The sequence below is a fragment of the Gadus macrocephalus genome, chromosome 12 (genome assembly GCF_031168955.1).
Source record: "Gadus macrocephalus chromosome 12, ASM3116895v1".
Lineage (NCBI taxonomy): Eukaryota > Metazoa > Chordata > Actinopteri > Gadiformes > Gadidae > Gadus > Gadus macrocephalus.
Window position 1 is genome coordinate 23462357 of NC_082393.1, and position 18694 is coordinate 23481050.

Below are 18694 nucleotides of genomic sequence, written 5' to 3' on the forward strand. Positions count from 1 at the left end.
ATTATGATACGTGTATGTACAATGTATGTGTCCTTTGAGATTTATATAATGAGATATTAGTAAGTATTCTGGCTCGGTATCAGGAAACTTAAGTTTCGAAAAGGTAGAAGCTGAACGAGCGCGAGGGTTTGTCTTGCAAGTCCAACATCGACACTAGATTACCAACGTGCCTATGCTCACATGAAAGATCAGAGGGATCTAACAATATCCATTGATTGTCATATCTTATGACAATGTCATATTTTTGTTGTTAATATATATTCAATTTATAAAAAAAAAAATCCAACAGGATATCTGATTTAAAAGTATTTATTTCTCCTTTATTGTAGGTAGCACTACAAAGACATTCAATTAACATAATGGCAACGAGCACACTTCAACAATACAAAATCCATTACGACAACCCTCAATGAACCGGTGAACAATGTTCCAGAGAAAAGGAAAAAAAATGACCTAAAACTCATACAAATCAGTCAAAAGGCAATTCACTCAACTTACATTGTGAAATGAGATCCTTAAAATATTGCATTGATATATTAACAACTTTCTTAATTAAAAAATGTCTTGGCCTGTAGTACTTAAAATCTAATCTCTAAAACAAAATTCAGGCACAAGGAAACAAGCCCACAACGACTAACCCGTTGAACATTACAGTAGATGGATTCAGTCATACGTTTGTCTTCTGCCTAAAGTGTCTTCACTGTGGACCACCGTGTGAAGTAAAGATTGTTAGATTCAGTCAAAAGATGCCAACGTGGCCACATATAGTAACATTGTCCTTTCATAAGTGCTTCATTGCCCCCGCATGCTTAACTGTGCTATATAAGACTCCATCAGAGGCGTTTCCGTCCCTCACCAAAAGCTTTTGTGTGTGGTTGCGCAAATTGATTGCGCGTGCAACCGAATGGATCCCGCAGGTTTGACACACCTAAAAGGCCAGTTGAACGCGCTCCAAATAAACCGGCCCTAATGATTAATGTACCGTCTCTCCATCCAGGAAGTTTGTCTGCTGTGAGACCGTCTACCCAGACATCCGTCCTCACTCCAACACAACAGAACCAAACAGCATTTTTAAACCTTCAACCGTCCCTCTCCGATCTGCAGACGTGACACCTGTCTGAAGCGGCTTCGTCGGCTCATGGGTGGACAGTTGGGAGGTGGTGCTTAGTTTGAAAATATATAATAAATGGAACTACGTTATCTTCAGTCATGGTGTTTGTGGCAAATGAAAAAAAAAAATTGCGGTTGAGGCTATAAAGTTTTGCGTGCAACGTAACAAACGCCGGTGAGCGCCACTGTGTTGCCATGGTGGCAGAGAGCTTAATCTGAGGACCTACAGGAGAACCGCAGAGGAACTACCTGGATGGATAAGACGGCCAGCAGGGTTAGTGAGGAACACGTCTACATGAGGGTACACTGGCCACGTAGAGGTGCTTCTGGGGTGGGGGGGGGGGGGGGGGGGGAGCTGTATGGAGAGCTAGCTGGAGGGTATGACACCGGCCTTGGGCTGGATCTCAGCAGATCCTTTGTCGTTTGACTTCTGGAGATGAACGTGACGAGCAGCGACCTTGGCTTACTTTGCCCTGATTTCCGTGTTAACGCGTCATTTCCTGTATATTAGGCACCTTATAGTATAGTATGCAGCCGATGCACACACTGATTCTTCTCGGGTCGTAAAAAAAAAAGACAAAAAACTAATGTTTCCAAGAAACAATTCCTAAACAATCTTTTTGTCAACTTCTAAACGGTATAGAATGTCCCACAACAGTGCTGAAAGAGGCTGTTCGTTTTAGGGTCAAATGAGAAATGCGAGTGGTCTGGGCGTCGAGACTGAATAAATCTCTTCTTTGAGAAGAGCTCTAGACAATAGCTAAAGAAATAAAAAATAATATATTAATATAAGGGCTCGGTTAACAGTGGCTGGTACACCCGTCGTAATGCAGTAGCAGTAGTTGGGGCAGGGATGCGATGCCGGGGATTCAAGGAATGGAATGACGCAATCATGAGCCCCCCGGGGCCTCTCGACAGAGACCCGGCGTCAGCAGTGGTTTTCAATACAGTACTTCTGGAGTCGTCGACCGCACGCGAGGAGCAAATCACAGTACAGGTCCGGCACCTCTCTCCCTCCTCCCCCCCACCCCCCTCCCTCCCTCCACACTCCTATCCTCTCGCTTTAAGGGCACAAACACACACACACACACAAAGGAAAGGAAAAGGAAAAAAAAAGTTTCCGTTATAATTATGTTATAATATGTATACCTGTGTTTTAGGGTTATTCTGTTGTCGTTTAAGATAAGAAAGAAGGTTAGAGTTGTGACATTCTACGAGTGCCTCTCCAGGGGTCCCCGGGCAGCCCCCCCCCCCCACGGGGTCACGCGTCGTCGTCGTCGGGGGCGACGGCCTCCTCCTCCTTTTTGTCTTTTTTACCCTCGCCCTCCCCGTCGCCGTCCCCGCCGTCGCTGGCGTCTCTCCGGCGCTTGCGGTTGCGCGCGCTGGCCTTGGACGCCGGGAGGGACTCCATGCCCAGCACCTTGTGGATCTGACGGAAGGCCAGCAGACGCAGTGCGTGCTGGGGGGAGGGAGGGGGGGGGGGGGGGGGGGAGACCGGGCGAGAGGAGAGTCAGACACTTTGTAATACTAATGCGTTTTCTGGTTTCCATTATCTGGGAGCAATCCGTCCATTTCTTCTTCTTCTTCTCCGTCTTTATTATAGTGCAGAGAATACTAACACACGCCCGTTCCAGACAGATGGATAGAAACCACCAGAATATCTACAGGGTATACAGCCGGTGATAACATTTGAATATGATCATTGTGTTCGTCGAGAAAAAGGCATAGTAGCATTCGGCGTACATACAGAGCTCAACGGGGTGGGCTCACGGGAGGCTCTAGGGACATACCTGTGCGCTGGCGGTAATCTCTTCCCTGGCCTGCCTGGTCATACTGGACAAGGCGTCGGTGGGCTCCTTCTCACAGGGGTCGAGCAGCCCTGGGCCCCCTGGCAACACAGACACGCAGCACATGAGGAGCCGACGCGAGCACTTCAGCCACGACACGTTTGGTGGGATTAGATTTGACGACTACCATTGCTTTGAGCGTTTTTATAAATGGTTAATGGACTGCATTTATGTAGCGCTTTTCTCCCAACGCGCTTTACAATATTGCCTGACATACACCCATCCATGCACACATTCACACACCGACGGCGGAGTCAGCCATGCAAAGGTAACAGGCAAGCTCGTCGGGAGCGGTTAGGGTGAGGTGCCTTGCTCAGGGACACCTCGACACCTCGAGCCGGGGATCGAACTACCTCCTTCGACCGCCTGAGCTACTGCCGCCCTCATCCGTGACAAATGTCTTTGGAAATGTGATGACGATTACTTTGAGCGCTTTTATCCAACGCAGCATGCAGTGAAACCCAAAACCGTAAGGAGCGGGTAGGGTTTAGGCAGCTCGCTCAAGGTTGCCTACAGGTAGACTTTAGGTTCAACCCGTCAACACCGGCGTTCCTTTTTTTGCCCCCGATCGCTCTTCTTTATGCGGGTTCATCCGGCCGTCGAAGAGCATGGACCCACCTGGCTGCAGGATGCCCGTGGAGACGCACTCGAGCACCCGGCGCATGGCCTCGCCGGGGCTGAGGGGGCCGGGGGCACTGCTGATTATCTTCTCCACCAACAGCTCCATGGCCTGCAGGGAGGGCCAGCCACACACACACACACACACACACACACACACACACACACACACACTTAGGATTCAACCACGCCTAACCCTATGCCTGGACTCTCCTCATGGCTTACCGGCCAGCACCCATTTAAAATGTTTTGCCTGTATGTCAATTATGGCACCCATTGTACCCCCTTTTTTTTTTTTTCTTTCCCTCTGGGGGGGCTAGGGTCAGGGTGGTGTCTTACATATATGCCATGCTAAGCCCTTTGAGACTGTACCCGTGATTCAAGGATATAGAAATAAAATTGAATCGAATGGAGAGAGGGACGCACAATGTTATCCCACGGGTGACCATCGGTTAACGCATGCCGACAGATCCCATTAGTGAGAAGCGGCACGTATCAAGGACAGCGCTGGACCTACCCAGGCGGGCATGGCGCCCCAGGTGGCCTCTCGCTGGCAGAGGTCTCTCAGCACCCGGATGATGATCACACAGGACTGCAGGCCGTTGGCGCGGGCCTGGGGAGCAGAGAGAACCACTTTGGAATAACAATTGCGTTTTTTCTGGTCGCCATCCGTCAATCTCTTCCTGATTGGTCTTTATTAGATTGTAGAGAATATTAACACATGCCCGTTTCAAGATAGGGCTTTGACTTTTTTGCCCAAAAATCATAATCGAAGTTCGTTTGTTTATTAATTTATTAATATTCGTCATTCGAATATTATTCGAATTATATTCGAATAACGAAGTTCGGAGTCAAAGCCCCATTTCAAGGCAGATAGAATCCACCAAAATACACAGAGTATACGGCGCGTTGATAACATTTGAATCATCCGAGCGCAAACAAGGTGTACGGCCCTCGACTGTGGATAACCAACGATCCGTTTACCTGGAACCACTTGGCGTGACGGAGGGCCGCCAGGTGGTCCAAGCACCTCTTCCTGTCGAGGACGTCCGCGGGGTCCTCGTCGGCCACGCCTAAGACAGAACGGGGGGATAAAACGGTTGACGACTCATGACGACCGCCCATCGGGGGAAACAGCCACGTTGATCACTCAGGAGAGGACTATGGTCGTTGGAACTGCATTCACTGAGCATGGACGGGAGTACTGAACCCTTTCTAGCGGCGTCGGTTCTTTGGGTGCGTTTGTTTCCATTAGGATGGGATGTGGAAAAAGGAAAACATAACAAAAGAAAACGAAATAGGGTGCAAGAAAGATTTGGTCCGAGCCTACAACCAACAAGATAACCATTGAGCCCAGGTTTAGAAACATTGTTTTACTATCTCTTCCACACTCAATCCTTAGAGCCACGTGCGGTTTGTGTTCAAGTGAAATATTGATAATGCTGAATATTGCAACATAAAATTGTATATTTTACCAAACACAGTTTAGGACTCAAATCCCTGGTCGATTAGGGTAGAAGCCTATTGTGTCAGTTTATTATAACGGTCAACATCAAACGATTAACATTCAAAGAATAGAACATTGCGGTTAATATCACATCTATTTGCAACCTTGGTCAAAACTGTAAAACTGAGGATTGTATCGTTAAGTACATACAAAAATAAAAAGCAAAGTAATCTACAATAATTACATTATTATTATGATTAGAACAGAAACCTGTTCCATGCGGCAAAAGTTCAAGACCATTACCGCGTCCCCTCTGAATGAGGTCATTTGTGTTGTTGATCATGTTAAACGGTCATGGGATATGGATAAGTCTATGGGCTTTACAAAGTTCTGTGCCTCTGGCTGGCACAACAGCATGACACTGTAGGTTTGGCACAGAGACATACATACAAAAAAAAAAGGCCACTTTTCTGTAATCCACACCAACATATGCACTTAAAGCCACCAGCACCATGCATGAAGCCGGTGGGCAGTATGGCCACAGCCACGGCCACGGCCACGGCCACGGCCACGGCCTCTCCCTTATGTAAACTGACCTTTACAGGTTTTCCGTGCCCCACAGCACGATTAACATGCAGTGGGGCCTTTCTATATTTGCCAGTGTGGACTTCAGAACGGCCAATAGGATGCCTAGGTCTGTTGATCGACGAGTGAAGGGACTAATCAACAAACCCAGACAAAAACAGTTCAACGTAAAGAATAACTTAGGCCGGAGAAAACATTTCTACCATGTTTTCCATATGGTTAAATAAAAACACACTGAAACAGGGACATACATGGAGTTAGGTGGAGGAGTGTTGCAACCCAAAGATACATTGCACCAACACCTTAAAAGTGAGGTTTTAGTCAAATAAAGAAAAGAAAACATGGCTTCATCATAGTCATCTCCACTTAATGCATCTATATTACACTTCACTGAGCTTTGTGAGCGGTGTAGCCATAGCAACACTCCAACACCTGTTGGATAGGAGGATGATGCCACTTTAAACGGCAGGGATGAGAAACTGAGGTGGAGGGGTACCTCATGTGTTATGTGAGATGCAGTAGGAGGAGGTGATCAGTATACAAGCAGTATCCAATAAGGAGCCTACTCATCTCTGTGTATTATCAGAGCCCTGTGGAGCATGTGGTATCTTCTCCGTGTGTGTTCGGAGGTTCAACACAGACCGACAGGCAGGGAAAGGTCGGAGAGGCTAAGAGCTTTATATGCTGAAGAAAATCAATAAAAACCGGGGTTGGGGGTGTAGTATAACTTGAAACAATGGGGAGGGAGGGAGGGGGGGGGGGGATGAAAACACTGGGACAAATGAATGGGTGAATCTTTACCCCCTCCCCCCCTTTTTCCTGGAAGAAGCCTCAAGAAGGAGAACGTACACCTACGGCGCATTTTACTCGAACCAGGGCATGGCAGTTCGGTTCCGAAACACGCAGTGGATCAGGGGGGACACACTCTTTAGTTCTGGGTTTGATCTCGCATCGGGGCACACAGCAGTCTACACACAAGCGCCGACATGAGTTTGTTTGCTTTTTTTTGTTTTTTTTCGGTCTGTCTCGCTAGCGAGAGCCGGGGGCTCCTCTGACCTTTCTCCGCCGCCTCGCCGGCTGCCTGCTTGTCCCGGTCGGCGGCAGGGTCCTCCCTCATCAGCGGCGAGGTGAGAGATATGGTCACCTGCATTTTGGGCTCCTTGCTCGAAAATATCACGATGCTGGCCTCGTCAGGGTGAGCCTGCACCTCATACTGATGTTCAGAAAAGGTCTGCCGGTTGAAAAGACACGGGGGATTACGCACTACAGAGGAGACGGGGTGAGTTGGGCTGGGGGGGGCTTTTTTTTTTTTTTTAATGTTTTTATAAAATACCGAAATACATGAAGACATAGAAAATTGGCGGGGTCAAATTTTGTCGGGGCATCAATTGAGAAGAACATGGTTTAACCTCAAGACTTAAAAATAATTTAGAAGGTATTCTATTCATATAGTCAAAGGCATAGGGGGGGTAATCACCAATTAATTGGTTATCACCAATTAAGACTAAGAAGGTGAAGGGAGTGTTTTAGGGAGACATTAGAATGACCCCAGTCTCGCTCTGTAGGAGGGGGGTGTCTTTACCAGGCAGCTGATCTAAAGATCAGTTAAAAGCACGCAAAACATCCATGGAGCTGGGGGAGGGAGGGTTTAGTACACATCATCACAACCATCAGCTGTCGAGAGTCTGGAGGGTCATAGGTCAAAGATTCCCGCTCTTTCCTGCACCTCTCCAGGATACGGAAATACCAGTGAGAAAGTGAATGCGTACAGCTATCCAATGGCTAGGACGGTTGAATTGGTTTGTGAACATGGACAACTCCCACACAAGGACACTGCAAATCAAGGCCATGAATCCGTTAACCTCTGGAAAATCAAAGAGGTGTACTACTAACTGTGTTACACAAGACTCGGCTGTTTCAACCCAAGACTACCGTATAATAATACCTCATAAGAATGAATGGCTGTTGAATTCACCAAAGAATATAGCAATATATTATATAATATATAATGTATCACCCCGTTCTCCCTTGTTGAATCAGGGGTACATCTTGAGAGGGAGATCATTTCATGTATTGTTTCAGGCTTTGGGAGAAGTTGTACATGTTCACAAGCGCCTATTCAAACGTCCCAATTCATCGGTAAAACAACAAAAACAATACAAAAACGGAATTTAGATATTCAGTCGCAGATAGTGAAAGGAAAGGATAAACAAAGTCAAGTGATGACACATTTGACTGCATTTGTCAGTTTCCCATGATCTAGAAGGTTAGACTACATAGTGCACTGTGGAAAAAAAACTGCTCATCTAATCAGACAGGAAAACGTTTTAATTCCTTACTTAATAATACCAGTATCTTTTATCCAGTGCACTGACGGTACAGGATACCAGGGATTTAAGCAGTGAGGTTTTCCTCCATCACTGCTTCCCCATTCTAACCCTCACCGCAGAGTAGTCCACCGGTTCCTTATCCTAACATGTCGTTTCTAGATTATATTCTAAGATTCCAGCGCAAACATCGCTGGGGACCGCGCGCCTACAAACCCTCACCCATGGTACCGACGGGAACCCAAACCGAACTTCGGCATGAGGACCCCCGTGAGACGAAGACGATGAGGAAGAGGCGGGCGACTTACGGCTAGCTCCTTGGGCAGCTGGACCACGATGCTCTGCAGCAGGGCCGCCGTGGGCTTCTTGGCGGTGAGCAGGATGAGCTCCACGTTGCGGTCCCCGTGAAGCAGCAGGCCCTTGGCCAGGATGCCCACTCTCATCACCCCTTTGAGCAGCCGCCCGGGGCTCTCCGCACTGATGGGCGGCAGGGGGGGGGGGGGGGGGACGGAGACGGAGGGATTCAGAAGGAGTGTTCGTGGAATTTGTGTTGATCAGCCATTGGCTGTGAATCAAACTAAAACGCAACCTTTTGCAGCTGGGACTGTGTTTTAATAAATATCCACAGACATGACTTTCGCCCTGAAACCATTCATCATAGCGACAGCTTTACAAGCACAATGCCTTAAGTGAAAAACGGCACAACCACAACAACACAATTCAGTGGGTTGGGAGACAACACATGAAGAGAAGAGTCTGGCCTGTGTTTCCACGCCAGGTGTGCGAGGTCAAAGCCGGGTCAGGGTTTTGCACACCACTGAATCGGTAGAGGCTTAATAACGGATGACTCCCACCTCTTCTCCTCTCCTTCCTCAGGAGCGGGAGTTGGACTGGGAGCGGGATCCGGAGCGGGCGCAGGCACCGTGGCCTCCTTCTCCAGCAGGGAGTCAGACACCAGCTTGAGGGCTCTCTCCGAGTGGGAGACGATCCTCTGGACGGCCTGAAGCTCCTCCTCCACGGGGTAGATGGTGGAGTGCTTGGCCATGATGTGCCGGTCGTCTGGAGAGTCCGGCCGACGCACACACGTCTTGAGAAGGGAGATAACAGTTCATGAGGCTCTGGCTAGGTTGTATGCCCTGGCACTTAATGTACGCACATATTGTATGTTGTACGTCCTGGCACTTAATGAACGCACTTATGTATGTTGTACATCCTTGCGCTTAAAAATAGTATTAGCATTATGTGGCATCTTTGTTCAATACGGGGAATGGTTTACCCTAACAATTGTTAGTGCTTGGCACTCGGTTCTATGAACATCCTTATTGCACCGACAGTGCTAGATTGTTTCTTTCTTCTGAGAAATGACCTTATTGAAGGTCGCTTTGGATCAAACTGTCTGCTTAATGCCCTGAATGTACATCTGGCAGGTCGGGATAGCCTAGTGGTTATGGTGTTGTCAGCTCCTAGCCGAGAGGTACCAACGCAAAAGGTCTGCATTCTACATGTAACCAACCATGAACAATAATCAACAAAGTGGTCAAATGGAAACTGACATTATGAGGCCAGCCAATGAGCAGACGACTCCCAGTTCTGAATCCATAAATGAACCAACGATCACCTCGGCCTGCCCCATTAAAAGCGATTATTATCATTGTGCTCCTCCCTTAGTAGCACGATGAATCGACCAAAAAGCTAAACCAACCCAAGGCCACCTACACTCCAACCAGTCAGTTATGATCGACTCCACCGCGCTGCTATGACCCGACGGACGGCAGCCGTGAACAGAGACGGGAGTGGACCCTCACCAGGAGCGGCGGCACCGGCAGACCGGGACGACTCATCAGAGGGGGCGGGGTCAACCTGCGCCTCTGCTCCCCCCAGTACATCTGCTCCTCCTCCATCCTCCTCCAGTACATGTCCTCCTCATAACGCCTGGAGGAGGAGGAGGAGGAGGAGCTGGTCAGTGGTGCACACCTCACCTCCACACAACATTACGTCGTCATGGTGATAGTGATGGGGCATCAGACCTTGAGCCTGTGCGTACGCCTAATCTACTATAACATCGTAGTTTGTTATATGGAGTTGAAGCTCAGTGAATGATTATGGTGTACAGGGTTTCCCGCAGGAAGGGGCAGGGGCGTGGTGCACTCTTTTACAGGTGGACCAATTCTGCTTATTTTCATGCATGCAGCCTGAACTATAAACAGAGACTGAACGAAGTTTAGATCATTTTATACTTCTGTATAAGTTGTAGTTAAAGGTCCCATGACATGCCACCAGGTGCGAGGGTGATTAGCCTTACAAGCCGTTTTGAAAATCGGCCCCTTATGACATCACAAGGGTGCGTGTCCACCTAGATGGGTGCTGGATGGATCAGTCTACCAGCCTACCCAGTGGACTGTAGCAAACGTTGCTCATCTATCCGTCACACATCTACGTGGACACGCCCACTTGTGATGTCACAAGGGGCCGATTTTCAAAATGGCTGGTCGGGCTAATCACACTAACACCCGGCGGCATGTCATGGGACCTTTAAGGCGGCAGGCGTGTGTTGCTTTGGCGGCCGCCTAAGCTGTAAAGTACTGTGGGAAAAACCTGGTGGAAATCCCCCCCCCGGTCCCCCCCTGGTGTATGATCCACCCGGACCCTCCCACTCGGCCCGCGACCCGGACCTCATCTCCAGGTGCCAGCGCTGCTCGTCGTCCCGCTGCCTCTTCAGCACGGCTTTCTGCTTCTGCTTCCTCAGCTTGCCCTCCTGCAGCTTCCTGGCCCGGTTGCTGGGCTTGATCTCCACCGGCAGCTCGGGGTTCACCTTCTTCTGCAAGAACCAGCGGGACCGGGTCAGACCAGGGCATCACTCGCCCGTTCACTAGAATACAGACTGCTGCTTTGATAGGGTAGCAGAGGGCACTACTGGGAGTGCAGTCCTTTAATATACTATCTACTTTGTTTGAGGAATAGAATAAACATTGTGGTCACCCATAGTTTCCGTCTCAGAAGGACTTTACTTACTTTGTATTGGAGCCGGTGCCTCCTCCCCTTTAAGTGCATGTCCTTAGCGTTGGGGTCGTTAAAGCTGCATTCACAGAGTTTACAGTGGAAGCGAATCACCTTGCCCTCGTCGTTGCACACCTGGGAACAGACATTCAGTTAAACACCCCACAAACGCACAGACTCACAAACATTGTGCAAGGATATTCAGAGGATGAATCCGTTCATCTGCCCCCATGTTGGCCTAGTTCCAGTGTTTCATTCATCACCCTTAGGAGAAGACATAACACCTTAGCCTATGGATGGTCATACCCCAAAACCACATTAAGGGTGCACTCACACTAGGCCATCTGGCCGTGGCCGTTGGCCGTCGCAACTGTGGCCTGGCCACGGTAGGCTCTTGAACATACGTCATCACGTCGTAAGTAACACGTCATCACCAAGCGTCCGCTGCATGGACCATAATAAAGTCTGCCGCCAGTCAGAGTTTTAGAGAACGCAGTCCGCACTTTGCTGAGTCTGTTGCTTAATTGGATATATGTTTACCGTTTAATGGGAAAGAAGGCTCGTCGCCTTTATTATGTCCGTGGTCGTGGCATGGACTATACGTCATCCATCTCAGATTGCGTAACCGTGTGCGCGTGTCGGCTCATTAGCATCTGTACCGTAGCGGCCCGTACCGTAGCAGCACACCTCTCCCAAGTGGCCAAATTGGCCCGGCCTGGCCAGACTGGCCACACTCACACTGGCAGATTTGAGCATGGTTAGGTGTGAAAACGGCCACGGCCAAATGGCCTAGTGGGAGTACACCCTAACATCCATAAGATGTTAATCACTGTGGTTATACATTGTCAGTATAGTCATGGCTCCTCCCACCTCCTCCACATAGTCTGGTCCCACTGGCTGGACGTCGCTCTGGCCTCCGGCTCGGTCGCTGTCGTCGTCCTCACTCAGCGGGTCCTTGGGCCTGGACGCCGCCTTGGGCTTGGGTTCCTCTGCCTTGGGGGCCGCTGCAGCCGTGGGGGCCTCTGCTACCGCGGGGGCCGGGGCGGCCTTACTGGCTGTGAGGATGGGCAACATGACGAGCGTTAAATAGGTCTCGGAGTTCGATTTTGTGGCTGAGAACGATTTTGAAAATGAAAATCGTTTTTTTTCTTTTTTTACATTTTAAATATATTAGTTTTGGGATATTTTTAAGAAATAATGAAATCGATTAAAATCGATAATCATATTTGATTTAAAAAATCGGAGATAACATTTTTAGGCCAAATCACCCAGCCCTACTTCCCGGGTATGCGATGTAAACATAACATTTATTGGAAAGATTTAGCCTTTTTAATTCTTAAAAAAAAGGGCCCGTATTTTACTGACAGGTTTCCACCCCATAGTGACATCACACGTGGGCGTGTCCACCCGGAGGAACGACAGATAGAACCGCCTCCCAGTCGGTACAGTCCACTGGGGAGGCTGGCGGGTCCATCCACCCGTTACACATCTGGGTGGACACCCGACACATCTGCAATCCACACATCCGCTCCAGTGACTCACAAACAGCGATCCTGAGGGTGGGCGTCTTCTTTGCGTGGGGGGCCGCTGCTTTGGCGGCGGCGTTCGCAGCAGCTGGCTTGGCTCCCGATACAGGCGCTGCGGCTGCTGCCGATGGCGTTGAGGAGGAGGAGGAGGAGGAGGAGGAGGAGAGGGTGGAGGCGGACACGGAGGTGGTGGCGGTGGAGGACTTCCCCGCCGACGTGGTGGTATACACTGGAGCAGAGTTCACCAGCACCGGCTCCGTGGAGGGGATGGGCTTGCCCAGCTTGGTGTGGAGTTTCACCACCTTTCCAAGGTTGACGGAGAGAGGGGAGGGGAAGGGAGGGGGGGAGATGCAATCACGCAAAGGCCTGCAGACGCTCAACTCGAGCCCGGCTCCCCCGAGGGAGGCGTCATTCCATGGCCTGGGCAGTTTGGAGAACTGCCACGCCAGTTTCCATAACCGTTTCCAAGTGTAAGAGGAGAGCTTTGTCAGAGCGGCAGGTCACACTATTTGGTCTATTGGTACTCGATTCCATTAGGTCTGCAACAACTTCACATACAATACTGTTCGATTGGCTGTTAAATGTGGGTAAACTGGAGAGTACATATCGAAGGCGCAATACTGTCAAACAGTAGGGAATGCATGCTACCCTGGGCCCAGTGGAAGGGAACATAGGCACAAAGAGCAACACAATACGAATAGATTACTTTCCACCAAACTGCATTTTAGCAGGGTTGAATAGATCTGTCGTGTCTGGTAAAGGAACCTGCATAGCCTGCCGTGCACGCCTGCCGTGCACCACGGCTGCCGTACACACCAACACCCCCCCCCCCCCCCCCCCCCCCTCCCCCCAAACATAGAGTAATCCGGTTGATTGACCTTCCGCCGTTGGACAACAGCAGTTAGCAACATAACTCCGCTAACCTTCTGGTGTTTGGCCCCGCGTATATGAGCGGCGTAGGCGTCTACGCCCGTGCAGGAGACGTCGCACAGCTCGCAGCGTAGCTGGGTCTGGACGCCCCGGGGCCCGTTGGGGGCCCCCGTCTGGCCCCCGGACTTCAGGGCGGCCTCCTTCTTCTTGTGCTTCTGCCCCTCCAGATGCTCCTTGTAGGTCTGGGCCCGGAGAAAAGAACAACAACTTGAAGTGGTCGGACGGGGACTTGGAACTGAATGGATTATAGGAGCCAAGTGCTCCACAACAAAAGTGTTTTTTTGTGTATAAAACATATTATAATAGTGTAAACTGTTAATCGTTCTGGAGTTGAATATAACAATTATAAAACCCAATCAATTCTGCAGTCAAGCAACTCGCATAACAATTCAATGCACTTCCTTAGATTCCATCAAGCAGCTTTATTTCTACCATGAGGGCACCAAAACAGTTGGCGGCCTGCACACTCGTCCCGCTACATTCCAGTCCATCATTCAGTCTGTCGGTCGAGATGCCCCTGAAGACACCCCTCACCTGAGGGCCAGCACAGCTGATCTTGCAGATGTCACAGTAGTGCAGCTGCGGTTGCTTGGGGGGCCCTTTGGGCTTCTGCAGCTTGCTCTGGTGGAACATGGGCTTCTTGTAGGCGTTGGCGGCCGGGGCCGTCACCATGTTGCTGCCCGCGTTGCTCCACGAGGCGCTGGTCAGCTGCTTGGGGTTCGGCTGCTGCTGGAGGGGGGGCGGCGGCTGGGGCAGCGGCGGGGGCTGCGAGAGGGTCTGCTGGGGGGGCTGGTAGTAGGACGGCGTGGCCGTGGAGGTGTAGCCTGTGGAATCATAGCTGGAGTAGCTGAGACCTGGGAGAGGGCCGGGACACGCAGGCCGAGAAAAGGGAGGGAAGGGAAGAACTTAAAAGTGGGGCTACGAGTGGAGCAGAACAATGAAGGGTTTGTCATGTTGTCGCTGAAGGCAATGTGTTCTGCTGACGGAGCAGCGTGTCCGCTGTCGATACCTCCGTTTCTGACTGCCACAGTGATGAAAGCTTCAAGCATATTTCTTTCATTTGTTTTGGCTGATAAAGATTTTGCCGGACAAATAAGACCAGTCTTTATGAACAGATTGGCAGCCGATCCGCGCGGCTAAAATAGCCTAGAGGAGACGAACGTGCTGCATCATATATGATCCCCAGGGACACTCTTGACACCTGTGTCGGAAACCTGACTAGTCAAGTGAATCCGTTTTCTCAAAAAGCTAACTTCCCCTGTAACTGAGCATTGCTAATGTAGAATAAATCTAACGTCCACAAATCAACAGGGACCCATTGTCCTTCCCCCTAACCATCCATCACATCATGGTTGTGCCAGTGACCCATGCGCCGGCGACCATGTGCCGGCGACCATGTGCCGGCGACCATGTCCCAGCGACCATGTGCCAGCGACCGTGTACCAGCGACCGTGTGCCCGTGACCGTGTGCCCGTGACCGTGTGCCGGCGACCGCGTGCCGGCGACCGTGTGCCCGTGTGGAGCACCCTCTCACCAGAGTAGGAGGTGGCGGCCGCGGCCGAGCTGAAGACGGAGCCCGGGGCGTAGGAGGAGATGGGGGTGGGCGGCTGCTGGACGCTGGTGGAGACCGGGTAGATGTTGTAGCTGGCGGACACGGCGCTGGCGGGGGCCAGGGGCTTCAGGGCCGTCACCTGCCTCTGGGGGGGCGGCGGCTGGCTGTACACCGTGGTGGGGGCCGCGCTGTAGCCGCTCTTCACCGCGACTGCCACAGAAGAAGGGCGGGGGGGGGGGGGGGGGGTTGGTTTAACAGAGGCTGAGGAGAAGGGCTGGGAGATCTCTGGCTACTTTTTGTACAAAGTTTCCCTGATGACCTGATTTCAGAAACAGGTCATTAAGGAGCAGGTGTAGGGTAAGGCATCTCGCTCGAGGATGCTGGCATGTGGGCAGCGGACATTAGGGATGGTAACCCAATCTTTTGGGCTGAAGGTCCGATACCCTAACCACCACTAGACCATCAGACACCCTTTGAGCATATTTATTATTTCCCAATTGGTCATTTGTGCATTAACCGACACACAATAAGGAATATTTCTCGAAAGGGCCTAATAGACGTGTCTATATAACGACATTATGAGTTTAACACAAGCATAGTTAGAAGCCTAGCTAGCACTAATGTAATGCATGTAACGTCTTATAAGTACACAGACTTCACTATTGAGACGTAGGTTTTGGCATAAAACACACCAGAAATGTTCCATTCAGAGCTTCCCAGCTATGCCAAGATCACAGCGAATATATGACGACATCTATAAAAAGGGTGATATATCACGCCCGGGCACTTTTAGAGAAAATTAAGTGGTGAGGTAAAGGTTACGGCAAGGACAAGTGCATCCGAGTGGGCCGTCACAGAGTGTGATCCAAGAGAGACGCCTACATATACTCTGGAGCTGCCCTTCAGCGAGTTAACGACAAGCAAAAGGCAGATGCTGCTCGGGCCTCGTACACAAACATACAAAGAACGACACGTGCTTCATGTTACCATTCTAGAGGCTGAACACGTGTAACTATTTCCAGATCAGGACCAATTAGCACGGAACCACGAGCTATACGATACGCTCCGGTAAGTGTGAAGCGACTGGCGGTTAACACGTACGCTAAAAATAAACGTTGTATTGACAAGGGGCACAGCCTTGGACTCACTGGTCTGGTAGTAGCTCTCGGCGGGCGTCCTCTGAGCCGGGGCTATACTGGTCTGGTAGTACTGCGGCTTTGTCTCGTAGCTTGTGACTGGTGGCGGTCTCCCGTAGCTGTAGTTGTCCTGCAAACATCACAGAGAATGAACCACGTGTTCGATGCTCTGACGGGAATATCGACCAGCAATAGAACTGTCCCATCAAGCGGCTTTATACCCTTATTAATTTTGTTTATATCCTGGATTGACACATGGACAGCAAATGACATTCGCTGAAGCGCTGATCTCTCATATCCTCACAGACTAAAGAACCAGGCGGTTTCATAGCAGCAGTCAATTTCAGGGAATTCCATAATAAACACACGAAAAAGATCACAATTCATCACACAAAAGAAGACCTTTAAAAATAACGCTGACGTTAAAACGACGAGTGCGAGGGCCAAGACCAGACTCACCGTGTCCGTGTAGACCTGGTACGTCTGCGGCGCGGTCACAGGCTGAGGGGGCACGGGGGGCTCCGGCTGCCTGTACGCATAGTCGGGCGGAGCCTGGTGGGTCTGGTAGGCGGAGTACGGGGCCGAGGCCACCGGCCTGGCCGCCTGGACCGGGGCTGCGGAGTAGGAGGCGGTCACTGCGTGGGCCACCGCCGGGGCCTGCTGCACCGTGTAGCTGGCCGTGGAGGGGTGGGAGTAGGCCGGAGGAGGCTGGGCACTGGGGGGGGGGGGGATGAGAGTCAAGAGTTTGGAAGCACTTTTCATGAGAGCTGGATTCACCTCGCATTGCTAACAGAAACCAATATGACGGTGCGGACGTTAATGGAGATTTAGAATAAGCGGGTTCTCGTTGCGCTGGCACGGCTTGAAAATCGAATCGAGGGATTTTCCCGCGCAGCCTCACAGGGAAATCCGAGGAAATACACTTTCAGATACAAATTGTGCTAGTGCATTTTTTTTTTCCACTATGTGCTGCAAGTATTCTTCCTGAACTATTTGTCAGCATTGCAGCGGAATCTGGCCTACATATTACTTTCACCTGAGCAATAAAGTCACCTCTGAAAAGATTGCGTCACCAGTGCATTTTGTGCCAGCTCTGCAAAATCTGAATAATTCTGCTCTAGCTCAGATTGTTTTGGTGCATGTGCTGCCAATAAACATGCAGCAAACTTTCTCTCAGGGATTGTTCAAGACTTTGACACATATGCAAGTATATGATCATGCATCGAATATAATTTCATAAACCTTAATAAAAAGGTGAACAATATTTCATTCTGGAGTTTTTTATTATCCTCGCATTAATGTAAATGATACAGCCGACGCGTGTCAATGTACAAAGTACGACGTACATGCCTAAAGTTGAAAATATAATCTAATCAAACACACATTTAAGACAGGGAGACGGTGCCAAAATCACCGGACTGTGGGTGCATTCAAAAATCCTAAACTTTGCACTAATGCCTGGTGGAGCAATAGCCTCAAAGCAATGGCCAAATTGCCAAAATATAATAAAGCAAGGTCAAGTTTTGACAAGATGTCAAAAGTTTGACACAACAATCACTGCAGCACATGTCGAAAGCCGGGCATGGTTTTGCAAACAAGCTGCCGTTAACTCGTTAATGATAAGCCACTTGATCAATTATACCCATTCCTGATCCGCATTAAAGAACATTGTGTGCAGTGAAGCCAAATAAACAGTTGCCGGGTGGTAATGACTCTTCTGGACAATCGGATAATGCTCAAGTGCATGCTAACACGGTTGTTAGTTGCCATGAATCGGACACCCGTGGTTACACAGATGTATACTCGTAAAATACAAATTGTGCAATGAGATTTATGGCATGTCATTTTATGACAAATGGCATGTTTGACAGATGACAAGATTCAAATTCAGCACCCTCTTGGACATCAGCATTTCGTAGAGGAACGAAAAGATGTCTAAATATGTAGACATCCACACACTTAACATTGGAGTAAGGTATACACTCAATTGACTGGCTTGTCATCCAAAAAGTTACAATATTAAGGCTGGCGCACGGCTAGTCTCGTACGTGTGCTGCTGGCCTGTAGCTAAAACTAGCCCACCTTGCTAGCCAAGTAGCCTTACCACTACATAGCTACGCAGTGAAAACAGCAGAAATAACAGCGGAGTTGCAATGAAAAAATAAGAATGGATTTGGCAGAGCAGGGGTAAACTGCCACACAGCATGCAACTAGAGAAATACCTGTATTGCGGACCGGCGGCACCATGTGTGAAGCCATAATAATTGCTTGCAGCCATCTTGGCATCTCCGGTGTGCTACAGCGCTACAGCGCTGCCGAGGCGGTATCCCACCGCACGTCACGTGGGTCTGTCCACCAACCTCGTACGCGGGTCGCCGATGCAAATACCTGCGCCCCATGGTGACAAGAACTAACAAACCACCCCTTGAATAAACCACCAAAAGCAATAGAAAAAGGCATTTGATAAAATACTAAGATCTTGTGAATGTATGGTTTATCTTGCGCACATCATTCCCAAGCCAATCACTGTTCGAAACATCACTTCTGAAATATTTCATATCTGATCTTCATTTATTATGATCAACAATAACCATTTCCTCGGGTGTGCGTGTGTGGACA

The 18694-nt window shown here is 49.7% G+C and overlaps 1 protein-coding gene across 1 annotated transcript; it reads right to left on the reverse strand.

Annotated features, from left to right (window-relative positions):
* Positions 1–293: 293 nt before the first annotated feature.
* Positions 294–18446, reverse strand: zfr2 (zinc finger RNA binding protein 2). Its single transcript, XM_060067824.1, has 19 exons — positions 18298–18446; positions 16535–16790; positions 16088–16205; positions 14922–15149; positions 13922–14241; positions 13381–13569; positions 12474–12759; positions 11802–11986; positions 10947–11066; positions 10607–10752; positions 9740–9866; positions 8789–9021; positions 8243–8411; positions 6664–6838; positions 4560–4648; positions 4093–4188; positions 3576–3687; positions 2901–2998; positions 294–2569 (listed from the first exon to the last, which is right to left on the reverse strand). Exons 1-19 carry the CDS (start codon positions 18351–18353, stop codon positions 2372–2374), a joined length of 3201 nt encoding a protein of 1066 aa, XP_059923807.1. The 5' UTR covers positions 18354–18446; the 3' UTR covers positions 294–2371.
* Positions 18447–18694: the final 248 nt, after the last annotated feature.

What these genes read in the sequence shown, in the direction of transcription:
- zfr2 (XM_060067824.1), bottom strand. Translation starts at nt 18,353, where the DNA reads ATGGCTGCAAGCAATTATTATGGCTTCACACATGGTGCCGCCGGTCCG. An exon ending in CGAGAGCTACTACCAGACCA is followed by an intron (nt 15,150 to 16,087) that starts GTGAGTCCAAGG and finishes CTTCTGTGGCAG; the next exon opens with TCGCGGTGAAGAGCGGCTAC. An exon ending in GACCAGACTATGTGGAGGAG is followed by an intron (nt 11,067 to 11,801) that starts GTGGGAGGAGCC and finishes GTCTGTTCCCAG; the next exon opens with GTGTGCAACGACGAGGGCAA.